The sequence below is a fragment of the Protobothrops mucrosquamatus genome, unplaced genomic scaffold (assembly GCF_001527695.2).
Source record: "Protobothrops mucrosquamatus isolate PMUCROS unplaced genomic scaffold, P.Mucros_1.0 scaffold1318, whole genome shotgun sequence".
In the NCBI taxonomy this organism is placed as follows: Eukaryota; Metazoa; Chordata; class Lepidosauria; order Squamata; family Viperidae; genus Protobothrops; species Protobothrops mucrosquamatus.
The window spans coordinates 238630-250990 of NW_015387519.1; the positions used below are offsets into that span (position 1 = coordinate 238630).

A 12361-nucleotide genomic window follows, 5' to 3' on the forward strand; every position below is an offset into this window, starting at 1 on the left:
CTTGACTCCCTCTTCTTTGTGGCAGCCCCTGAGATATTGGAACACTGCTATCATGTCCCCCCTCATCCTTCTCTTCGTTAAACTAGACATACCCAATTCCAGCAACCGTTCCTTATATGTTTTAGCCTCCAGTCCCCTAATCATCTTTGTTGCTCTTCTCTGTACTCTTTCTAGAGTCTCAGCATCTTTTTTACATCGTAGTGACCAAAACTGGATGCGGTATTCCAAGTGTGGCCTTACTAAGGCATTGTAAAGTAGTATTAATACTTCACGTGATCTTGATTCTATCCCTCTGTTAATGCAGCCCAGCACTGTGTTGGCTTTTTTGGCAGCTGCAGCACACTGCTGGCTCATATTTACTGTAAGTGATTAGTTCTTGCTTTTTTAGTTCAGGGTTTTTTCCTCTCTTTTTTAAGAGAGATAATTCACCCTAATAAACTCCTAAATTTATCAAATAAGACTGAAAAGCTATTTTTTTTACATTGCTCAACTGCGGACTTATGAAAAGTACAAAGAACAACTAAGACGATTAGATAAAAACATATATAGAATGGTTGCAGGAATTGGGTATGGCCAGACTAGAGGAAAGAAGGACTAGGGGTGACATGATAGCAGTATTTTCCAAAGCACCAGAAGGTAAGACAAGAAACAACAGAAACTAATCAAAGACAGAAGCAACCTGGACTAAGGAGAAACTTCTTAATAGTGAGGACAATTAACCAGTGGAACAGCTTGCCTTCAGAAGTTGTGGGTGCTTCCACCACTTTAGGTTTTTAGGAAAAGACTGGACAGCCAACAGCTTGAGCAGGGGGTTGGACTACAAGTCCTCCAAGGTCCCTTTCAGCTCTATTCAGATTGAATATCTCAATAAAACAAGATCTAAAAGAAGTACTTATAGAATTTCTTTGTTCCATTCTGCCCATCTTCAGGTTCAGTAGATGAAGAGATTCAGTCCTGTCACTAACCTCTTTCTCATGGGAATGATTTAGTCCTAGAGTTTAAGAACTTAAAATTGCTAGTTGTCTTAAGAATAGATGTTCTTCCATATATATTATGGAACATAGAATATAGAATAGAAATAGAATACAACCTGGTTTCTGGTTTCATGGAAACAATTTTAATATTTCAGGCCTTCTTTATTTTTGTAGAGTTTTATAGCCTGGTAGAATCTGATACTAACTAACTAACTAACTAACTAACTAACTATCTATCTACCCACCTACCTACCTATTCAGTATCAGATTCTACCAGGCTATAAAACTCTCTACAAAAATAAAGAAGGCCTGAAATGTTAAAATCATTTCCAAGAAACCAGAAACCAGATTGTATTAATTAAAAAAAATAGAGTAGAAAGTCTAAGAAAATGAAAGGAAGTTCTTCCTCAATACATACTTGTACTTATTTCCAGTACGTGGGTGTGGCTGATTTTTACAACGATAAAGAGTTGGGTCTCTCATGCATCCATTATTACTATTCATATCAATTTTTGCTCGTAGACAGCAGGTCTGCCCAAATTCTGTTCCTTTTTTCATTTCCTCCCACATCTGAAAATTCTTCTCAACAGCTATCAGATTACAAATATTTAATTAGGATTAAATTTGTTCTAATATTATGATACAATATTTACAAATAAAAAATAACTTATATTTATCTATAAAGTAATTTGCATTTACCTACAAAATATATTTCTTTGAATTTTATTTCAACATTTCCAGTTGGTTGGACATTATCCAATCATAAATTAAACCATAAACCATTATTCATATATCCCAGTGGCTTGATTCATGCATCACAGTCAGCCAAACTCAAACAAATAGTATGTTGGCTTATATGAGATACCTAAATGCAGCCAACATCTCAATGAGGTTATTTTTAATCATTATCTCAAACACAGAAGGTTATGTAACTTATGCTAATGACATATTTACCAAATATTAGATGTTTCATTAATTCAATTTAAAAAGGATAAAACTTTGATAAAAACATCTTACAATTATTCCTGTGTTTAGATTCTATTCTCTGTTCTCTCTCCATTTTCATCTGTTCTGCTGGTGTATCATCCACATAAGCCTTTCCTTCATGAATGAGTTTCTCAGCGTATTTCATTATTTTTTCAAAATGATCAGAAGTGTATGTAAATTGGTTGGGCTTAATTTGAAGCATTGCAATATCTTCCAAGATCACCTGTATATAATATCAATTAGATTGATATTTAAAATTGTTTACAATTATTATTGTATTAGAGATGGCAACCTCTCCTAAGTTGCTACATTTTATCATTTCAAAGAGCTGTAAATGTGTAATTAAAGAAATAGAATTTTAGAAAATTTACTGACAAAGCCAATGCTGCCCACTTAAAAGACTATCAGAAGTTTCACAACATTTTAGTAAATTCACCTAAGCTGTTTATGGGTTGGATTCTTTGTCCTTAGAATTTCAGCATCACCCAAAACTGTTGTAAAGCATTTGGGAAATCACTGCTGCAAAATCTGAGAATAAGCAATGAACTATATATGAGCAGAACACTGCACAATACTGCATGTGTGTACTATTTGGGCTAGAGAATCAGGAAGCAGTAAGAAATAAGGTACTCTGCATAATAAATAGTAGATATTGTTAACATAACCAGGCACTATTAACACACAAACAATGTAGGGATAGTTTGCTATNCATAGTAATTTATATGTTCTATAACATACTCTTCCATAGACCTCATTATTTGTTATTCTAATGACATGAACAATTTGCAGTTCATTTTGTGTCATCACAAAGGCATCAGATTAGCTAGAAATGAAATCCTTCTTATTCAATTTTCTAACCCATCTTAAAGCAATATAAAATATAATAATAGTAAACTGTTTTGAAAGGTAGTACACTTTAACTCAGTTCACATGGACCTGTTATAAGGTACATAACTCTGCAACCTTCTCAAAACAAAGCCTAATTAAGATTCCATGCACACCAACTACTTAAAAATATCTCAAGAAATACAGTGTGATATTTCCTCACTTTATGCCTTTACAGCTCTGAAAAATATCATCCAGAACTTGTTCATTTAATTAGGTTCTAATAACGTTTCAAATATTACTATAGAAGCATGGGAACATGCCATGGAAATATATCCCTTAGTCCAACAGTAATGAATTTGAAGGCAAATGTTACATAATTTCAAAATAGTAAAAATAATGACATATTATTTTTTTAAAAAAAACCAAGCTAAAAATTCATCGGGAAAATAAATTTTCATTACGGTACATTAAAATAGATTAGAAATCAACACTGCCCACATTTATTTACTTTTAAAAATGATTTTTTTCAGCAATCCTATAAAGGAATTGCATTTAAAGTGATTTATACCCTTTGTGAATATACCCAAGATCTGACTTATCTTCCTAATTTCAATTCTAAAATAAACCATACATGAATGTCTGAAATACCTTTTCAAAGTCTTCTTTTTCTTTCTCTGGATTTGTATCATCAAATCTCATGATCAATTTACCCTTGAAGGTGACCTGGTAGTGCTGATTCAGCAGAGCAGCTTTTGCATGACCAATATGCAAGTAGCTAGAAACAAAATCAGAAAAGAAAACAACATAATTTAATCGTTTCAATATGAAAGGAAAAAGTAAATATAAAACAGACAAGAAATGAAGCAACATATAAAGTCCTACTACAACAGACTCCATACAGTCAATATATATTTTGCTTAGAATAAAAAACTTGTCAATGTTTAAATTTCAGCCACAATTTCATAGCCTCATGAGTCAATCACCAATGGCTTTTTTACATTAATTACCCTATCCCTTACTATCTGTCAACCTTCACAGTACATGATGGCTGAAATTTTCTTGAACAAGTTTGAGTTCATGCAGGATAGGACTAAGGACACATAAAGGAGCTCTGAAGTTACTAATAAAATAAGAATTTCCAAACGGAATATTAATCAGTTATGAGTATTACACACAGAGACAAATTATTTCTTATAACAATATTCACAATATTGATGTATCTACAATATTGATGCATCTACATGAAACTGCAAAAGAATGCTACTTTAAAAACTAATGAAAAATAATTTTCAATTGTCATTTTGCCCATATGAACAAAGCAGTACAATATTACCAGTTTCTGGCATGCTGCAGACCGATGCCGGTCCACGGACCAGGGGTTGGGGACCCCTGGTCTAGAACATTTTACATTTTTCTCATCAAAATATTGGCTACTTCTAAACAACAGACATTTTCTAGGGAAAAATTACTATCAATATACATAGATTCTTCTAGTTTTCAACACCGATTTATAATCTGCAATTGTTCACCATTTTCCATGTCAAACACAATTCCTTTGGTCTTTGATAACATTCAGATTCATACTTATTGTTGCTTCATACAATATATAACGCTCACAATAATCCAGGTTCTCAGCCAGCTACACCACCTGCATATAAAATTACATGCACATACCTACTTATATATTTGTCTGTAAACAAACAACTAAACAAGCATCACACAATCTTGCTTATTCCTTACTTAATAGTCATCCAATCACTAAGTATTGGAGGATAGCAAGGTTGGCAGAGATGGTAGACTACAAGGTTGTCAAAATGGCAGAGAAGGCGAGGGAGATAGGCAGGTGGGGGAGCTGAAGAGGAGAGGATCTTTACTGAAGCTTTGGGTTGGGAGGGACTAAGGCAGAGTGGCTTCAATTGGGATAGGTCCTCACCTAACGACCAATGGATTTGCTTAACCATGGCAACGGGGAGTACCAAGACTGTCATCACTAAGTGATGCTGTCATGTGATGTCATGATTTAGGAATGCATTGCTTAGCAACAGACATTCCAGTCCCAATTACTGTCATAATTCAAGGGCTACCTGTATGCTTCTGTTACTTTAAATAAATATTGTGTGAGCTCTCCCTTTACTATCTCCTCCAAACCCCAAACTATGAGTATAATACAGAATGGAATGATGAATCTAACACGCAAACTACATTGCATGTTCTGTTCTAATTTACATATTGCTTGTCATGTACATTAGACATTTTAAAATGCAGTTTTATAGAGAACATTTTCATTGCACAGGAATGATTTATATTATTTTATTTTTTGTAATAGAAATGGAAAGCAAATTTAATTGCATGTTCTTCCATTTTGTCAAAGGCAGGTAAAATTGACTTGTTATAGAACAATTCATCTTACCCACTTGCTTCAGGAGGAAATCTAACAATGACTTTTCCCATCTCTGCACCTGGGAGATCAACAAATTTTCCAAGATCTTGTTTCTTTTCTGTTGTCTTAAAATTAAAATACAAAGGAAATTATTCAATTGCAAATTTTGAACCCAGGAATTATTGAAAATAAATAACAGGTCTACTAATAAATAATTATATGAAAGCACTATGGCATATTCTGATCAATGATATCTTATATTAAGGTATCATGTATAACAATATTCTGTTTCTGCACCAGGCAGATCTACACACTAAAATGGAACACATATTTGGGGGAATACCACCAAGCAATCATCAATTATTATTTTATTAATACAGGCCTGTAATTCAATTTCTTAATTCAAACCAGATATGTGTATGTCCTTCAATTTAATATTTAGTGAGTCAAAAGCAACATTAGTTTTAATTTAACATAAAAGGTTTTAAAAAGCTTTATTTTCATTCCTAATAAGCATGTTTATGGTGTGTACAAATATGTATTTGCCTGCATGCCTCTATATGCATATATATGTACTAAAATGGCTAATTCAGGTATTATCTATCTATATTTTGATACACTGAAACAGATTGCTGAACACTTACCATTTTTATTTTTCGAACAGAGTCTCCCACAGTCCATTTGGAATCTACAGATTGAAAACTATTTTGTGCTTCAAGAAACTTGTACCAGCGTTTTACATGAACAGGACCATTATTTTGAGGTAACTGCTCCTGCCATATATTGTTGCCTATTGGAAAAGAGACAGATTTATTACAAACTAGGAAATATCATGTGGCAAGATAATATAACTAACCAACTTATACCAAAGATGACATAATTAATAACTGCAATTTAGTTATAAATAATAATTGGGGAAATAGCTATTGCAAAGAGAGCATTTTAATATCTTATTTTCCTCATTATTTACATTTGACTTTCCAAATATATTTTACATAAGTAAATCTGACTTTTGGGAAATTTAAATAGACGTGTTGGAATATATGTCCCTTTACACACACCACACACATGTGCACTGTTATTCAACCCTCAACCTTTATGTACTTCTAAATGTAATAAATAATGAAAACCACATAAAGAGAAGTTTCTATTTTAATTTCAAAAGTTATGTGCAAATGAACTTCTAAATACGTATGTTCCAGTACATAAATGACTTTTTATCAAGATATTATCATGCTACTATATTGACAGCAGCAAGCATGCTTTATGATTTTATGTGCAAAAGTGGAAAGATACTTTAATTCCTACAATGGTTAAATGGTTGAGAAAACTGAGGGAACTAGTGAAGACAGCTAAATTAACCACTCTAATCAAAGAAAAAAAACACATCCAACTTTGTTTCTGCTTAGAAACCCCTTCTGGATATTGTTCTTGAAATGAAAAAAAAAGAAACTTTGACTTTGCTGATATGTTTGTTGTTACAGAAATGGTTAGTACATATTAAGTATATAAAAGTAAAAAGTTGAGATTGTAATGTTACTATCTTATTCTACTGTGCTAAAAAGAGTCAGGAGTCACTGCCTTTCTTTCTTTTTTTGCCATTTATCTCTTTCTCTTTCCTTCTCCCTCCCCTCTTTTCCTTCTATTTTCATTTTATTTTATATTGTATATCTTGATAAGCTTAATCATTTTAATTTTAAAAAAGATATGACCACGCTACTATATTTACTATGTCCCCTTACCTTTCAATGCTGCCCAAACACTGAAATCTGCAAGGCTCAAACAGTTGCCTACTAAATAGGTTCTCAGAGAAAGGGAGTTATTGAGCTCTTGGATGGCTAAAGCAAACTCAGTGGGAGTGGACAGTTTTGTGGTGCTGAATTCAATCCAATGGTCAATCTTTGAAAAAGAAGAAAAAATATACTTGATAAATTACATAAAAGATTGAATTATAGCCAATAAAACCTATACATCTCATTAGGAAAAATCAGTAGTAGAAATAACTAAAGAGAGTTATTCAGATAATGCAATTCTAGAATTTAAAGAGTTATCAGCTAGCACTGATAATGCTACCTAGCTTGAGTGATGAAACCTCTGCAAGAAAACAACTGAGATGAGAGAGCATCAAGGACCCCTCATATATTCAAGTGCTGCTACTTTGGAGCTATCATTTCATTACAGGAGCCCCTCTGAACAGTTTAGAAAGAAATAAAAGATGAGTTGTAAACAACAGATGGGAACTAAGAGGGAAATAGCAGCTCCATGAACGTAGTGCAAGGTAATACATTTCCACAGGGAAGGGGGAGAACCCTGATTGCAAATGTGCTGATACCAGAAGCATCTGTAAATTCTAGCAATTTCATCACATAAACAAAAGCAGTATTGCAGTTGTGATACAAGCTCCAACTGTTTGTACATGCATGCAACATCACAATCTACACCCAAAAGGGGTATCACATCAGTGCAATGCTGCTTCTCCTCAGTTACCCTTATTGTCCTCTAACTCCTCCACCTCTTTGCATGTCTTTTTTTCTGACATACAGATTTCAAACAGTAAGGAAACATCAAGGAAATCTTTACATGGAAAATGATTTACCTTTAAAGAAAAATTGCATTGTTTAATGGTTCATTCTGCTCTGTGAAAAGGCCCATAAAGGGAGGAAAGTATACAGTATTAGATTTCAAAAAAATAAGGCTTCTATAACATGAGAACTGCTAGTTCCTGGGGCATACTGCTAGAAGATTTTTTTAAAAGCCCATCCTGTATCTCCAAGAAATTAGAAGATCGTTTTTACCTCAGTGTGCTCCAGCAAATTAGATCCATATAATCCAGCAGATGTGGCAATTCTAGCCAGATAACGAGCTATAGAATTCACATCAGTGAATGTAACTTGGCTGTTTAAAAAATTGAATATATATGTGTTTATCCATGTTTGAAGTAATATTTATTGGAATTCATTATAATATCCAACCCAGCATGATGTTTCCAAATTAATTCATAGCCGTTCTATCCCATAAATTAAATATAGCAAGCACAGTATAAGCTAATGAAAATTTAACTTTTTTAAACATTTGATAAACTAAAAAGCTATTTTAAAAGGCTATTGAAAATTGAATAAACCTTCACTTTATTTTCCATGCATAAATGCAACCTTTCATAATAAACGAATTCTTATCATCAGGCAAGTATAAACAATGGTTGATTGAACATAAATGGGTCGTGTGGTTGGTCCTTCATTGAAATGTAGCACTGTCCATTTTTTAATTTCCTGATAATAATAGATTTATTGTGAAATGCTGCTTTTCTGTATTTTATTTAAAATTGTGTGGTGCATTTAAAAACCATTTTTATGTGACTGAAATGGTCAAAGGAGAATAAAATAAGTAATTATATTTTCCTTGGAAGGACAGAGAATACATCACAAAATGTAGAAATGATTTATATCACTAAGATTCTGTGCATATTAAATGACTGGATTTTACATAGTACTTCTCTCTGCCTTAAGTCCTGGGATAATAAGAAATTTTAAAGGTTTTATTATCTTGGACTACAAGACTAAGTGAATATCACAAAAGTCTGCCACAGAGAACTTTTTCTGCAAACCTAAAGGAGATCTCAGAGCCATAAATTTTCTATTTTTAACATTTTAATTTTAGAAAGTTTATCTGTGTTTGATATATATTTTGGAATATATATATATTCCAAAAACGTATTAAATTTTCATTATTTCATTCTCTACAAATCAGTTTTCCATGACTCTGTAATTTCTTGTTTAAAAATCTATGCCATTATTTCACTGTGGAAAAGATGGAACGGATGACAGTTTCAATGCAGCATAATCTATACCTTTGCAGCTACTAAGAAAAGCTGAGTTAGGTAGCAAAATTAACTATTTTCTTAGAAAACTAAGCAGGTTCTGACTTAGCAATTAGATGAGAGATCACTAACCTAGACTAAAATCAGAAGTTGAAATAAGGCATAATGCAAAAGCAGTCAAGTTCATCTCAAATGACTTCTTCCTTTACCATTATTACAGCAGAAGATGACCCGTTTTTGGAAACACACAATAATGAGATCTCATTTCCCTCCAAAAATGGAAAGGTGAGACAGAAAAGGAATGACTTTCTAGATGTACAATCCAAGATATTACCATCCATATCAGTCACATAATCAGTTTTAGAATTTTATTTTCTCTGTTTCTTAAAATCCATCTCAGGCTACCAGATCTCATGGCAACTATTATACCACTGGCCAATGAAAGGGAAAATTTACAAAAGCATTGTTTGAGTTTAATGTCAGTTCCATAATAAGGCTCCAAGAAAAGAAATAAAAGTTATCACATATATCTGAACAAAGTTTATTTGAGAGTTTTTGGAGAAAAAAAACCAAAAGAAAAGCATATATATATATATAGGTTTATAAAAGTCATTTTACAATGCAGAAATGATTAGTAAGTACTAAGAGGGGTAATAATTGCATTTCATCCTTCAGGGTAATGAACACAGTCTTTCTTCATTTTCTTAACAGCATCAATATTATAGTAACTAAATTTTAAAAGCAATAACAGCAAAGACACAAAAACTTACTCAGATATCCGTAGACTGGTTTCTTTGCCTATTTCAACTGAAATTTTAACATGATCCTTTACATGTTCTACAGTCAGCAATGCTCCTAAAATGATTACAACAAGGTTATTTCACAGATATATATTTTTTTAAAATTCTCATAGCATTTTCTCTTTTACCTGAAGTTTACAAGTCAGGAAAATATTAACATTGTATCAATTGTCAACAATCTTTTCAGTATCAAAAGAAAAAGCCTAAAATGTAAAGCAAGAGAAGCCCCCCTCCCCAAAACTGCCAGAGCAGTGCACCATCACTTCCGTGCCCTCTATGTAGTCGGCCAACTTGACTGATAGGATGCAGTATTCCTGAGGTTATGTTGGGTATGTTTTTGTTTTAATTACTGAAATAATCATTTGTCAGTTTGTTCACATACATTGTTCAGAGTCAATAAGAATGGGCTGGTTTATAAGTAATGTCAAATGAGTATATAAATTAAACTTCATGGGCCTATGAAGCAAGTCCCATTGACTTGAATATGTACACTCTACATGTAGAGAGCTGACAGCTGTGAAAACCTAGGAATGGATTGAGATAGGAGAAATAATGCAGGGTAATTTAAGTCTCCTCCTTTTAGAAAAAGCAGTGTAATTTCCAGTGGATTTATGGGAAGAAGAGAATCCCAAAATGAGGTTTACTGAACAGCAGTTTAGGCTGGAACTTGAAGCTGAAGCCTAGAAATACCAAGTTCTCAAAAACTTACTGAAGCTTCCAGGTACTGAAAAATTATTTGAGTTCTTGGATTACAATAAGAAACTACCCTACTGTAATGTAGTATTATATTAAAGTAATAAAGATATGTTAAATTTCCAAATCAAACCTTTCTCAAAAACCCACTCCTGACTGCAATGTACAAATTCCCACAAAAGTACAACAGCAGCAACATCAGATCCTAGTTGACTTTGAAAAAATATGGATGTGGGTTTGGTTAGTACTTTAATGGGAGACCACTGGGAAATCCTACACCTATAAACCAGGCTGGGGAAAATTATTTAATGTTGTAGCAAAATTTGTAACTATATGGCATGCAATACTGAAAGTTCAACATTTTATATAATTAAGAAGCATCACAGCAGACAAGATTATTTATTACAATCTAGTCTCTTTGGGATGCAGAATGACAAGCTAAAATTACACACTTAGAAATTCCATGACTAAGCATAAATGCTCTTGAGCTACACCCTGCTATGCCTATGGCAGCTCAGATTTTAAAAGTAAATACATTTAAAGAACTTTTATTAAGAGTTCATGCCACAAAAACATTTGTGCCATGTAAAAGAAATGTTTCAACATACAGTAGTCACTATTACTTTTATAAAATTGTTATATTTTTAATTTTTTCTCAAATGTCAGTGTTCCTCTGTAAAATATATTCTGCTTTATAACATTAACACGTTATGTCACTGCCACATCTTATTACATTCCACAGGACTTATACCCAAGTAACTGTACACTATTCTAGATAACAGGTTAAGAGAATATCTCAAAAGATCACAAAACTAGAAAGATCACATAACCTTGGAATAGGAAATGTAATTTATAGTGGGACATATTCAAGGCATAACTTGGTATCTGGAGTTTCATTTTTAAAATCCAGAACTTTTAAGTAGCAGAATATAAATAATCTTGACTATTGCCCAAGAAGAAAGTGACCAAGCAATGCTGTGATTGAAAAAAAATGCAGCAGGCAATCCACCTATTTAATATCCATGTTTAAATATCCATGTGATAACTGGTCTGGGGTTGCACTACTACATTCAGAAGCCACACCTTGGTGACAAATGAAGCCAAAATTTTACTTTTCTTCATAAGCCTGAGTCTGACTGGGCAGGGGGATGAAAATGCGTTAAATAACCCAGAAACACAAGTTAGTGGGTAAGAAATGCCTATGACCAACATTTACTCCTCCAGAGAATCCCCTACAATCTGTGCCACGTGTCAGTGCCTTTCTCTCTAATCCACCTCCACTGAACGTCTGGACCTCTTGACCCTCGTCTCTATCAATGTCAAAAACCTCAAATTCCCTTTCATCATCTCAGCTCCACTACCCGACGATCCCTGCTTTCGTTAGCCACCCCTCCCCCCCATACACACACACACGAACACCCGACCCAGGTGACAGCAGCCTTTTGCCCATCGCTTTGACCTCCTCTAGAAACGTTACCCAGGAACCGGCTTGAGAGAAAGAGGCGGATGAATGAAGCGTCGGCCAATGGCTCCCCGCGTACGGTGCCTGATGCAACATGGCAGCAATACCTGGCCCGGGCAAAGCAGCCGGGAGGAGGAGGTGGGGTGTGTGTGTGAAGGTTGAGGCACTCATAACCGGCGTGTATTTCGGGCGGAGGACGTGGGAGCAAAAGGAGCAGGAAGTCCTTACCGAGAGGCAGATCGCCGGGGTTGACCGTCAGGCTCAGCGCCATTTCAGCAGCGGCAGGAGAAAGAACCGGGAAGGAATGCGACGCGGCTGCGAGGCCGAGAGGGCCCTCCCCTTCGCCAATCTGGCTCTGGTCCCGCCTCCCATCTTGTCAGAGGGCTGGGCCAGCCTCGTCCACGCCTTCGCCTCCCTCCT

General features: G+C 34.4%; 1 protein-coding gene across 1 annotated transcript in view; it reads right to left on the reverse strand.

Moving 5' to 3' along the window:
• EPRS (glutamyl-prolyl-tRNA synthetase) overlaps positions 1-12272 on the reverse strand; it is a 49565-nt gene extending 37293 nt beyond the window's left edge. The window contains exons 1-9 of the mRNA XM_015821377.1: positions 12170-12272; positions 9757-9841; positions 7965-8064; positions 6912-7068; positions 5814-5959; positions 5200-5294; positions 3438-3564; positions 1992-2184; positions 1393-1564 (exon numbers count right to left, since the gene is read on the reverse strand). Of these exons, the coding sequence (XP_015676863.1) occupies positions 1393-1564; positions 1992-2184; positions 3438-3564; positions 5200-5294; positions 5814-5959; positions 6912-7068; positions 7965-8064; positions 9757-9841; positions 12170-12212 (1118 nt within the window). The 5' untranslated portion in view covers positions 12213-12272. The remainder of the gene's footprint in view (positions 1-1392; positions 1565-1991; positions 2185-3437; positions 3565-5199; positions 5295-5813; positions 5960-6911; positions 7069-7964; positions 8065-9756; positions 9842-12169) is intronic.
• Between the last annotated feature and the right edge of the window lie 89 nt (positions 12273-12361).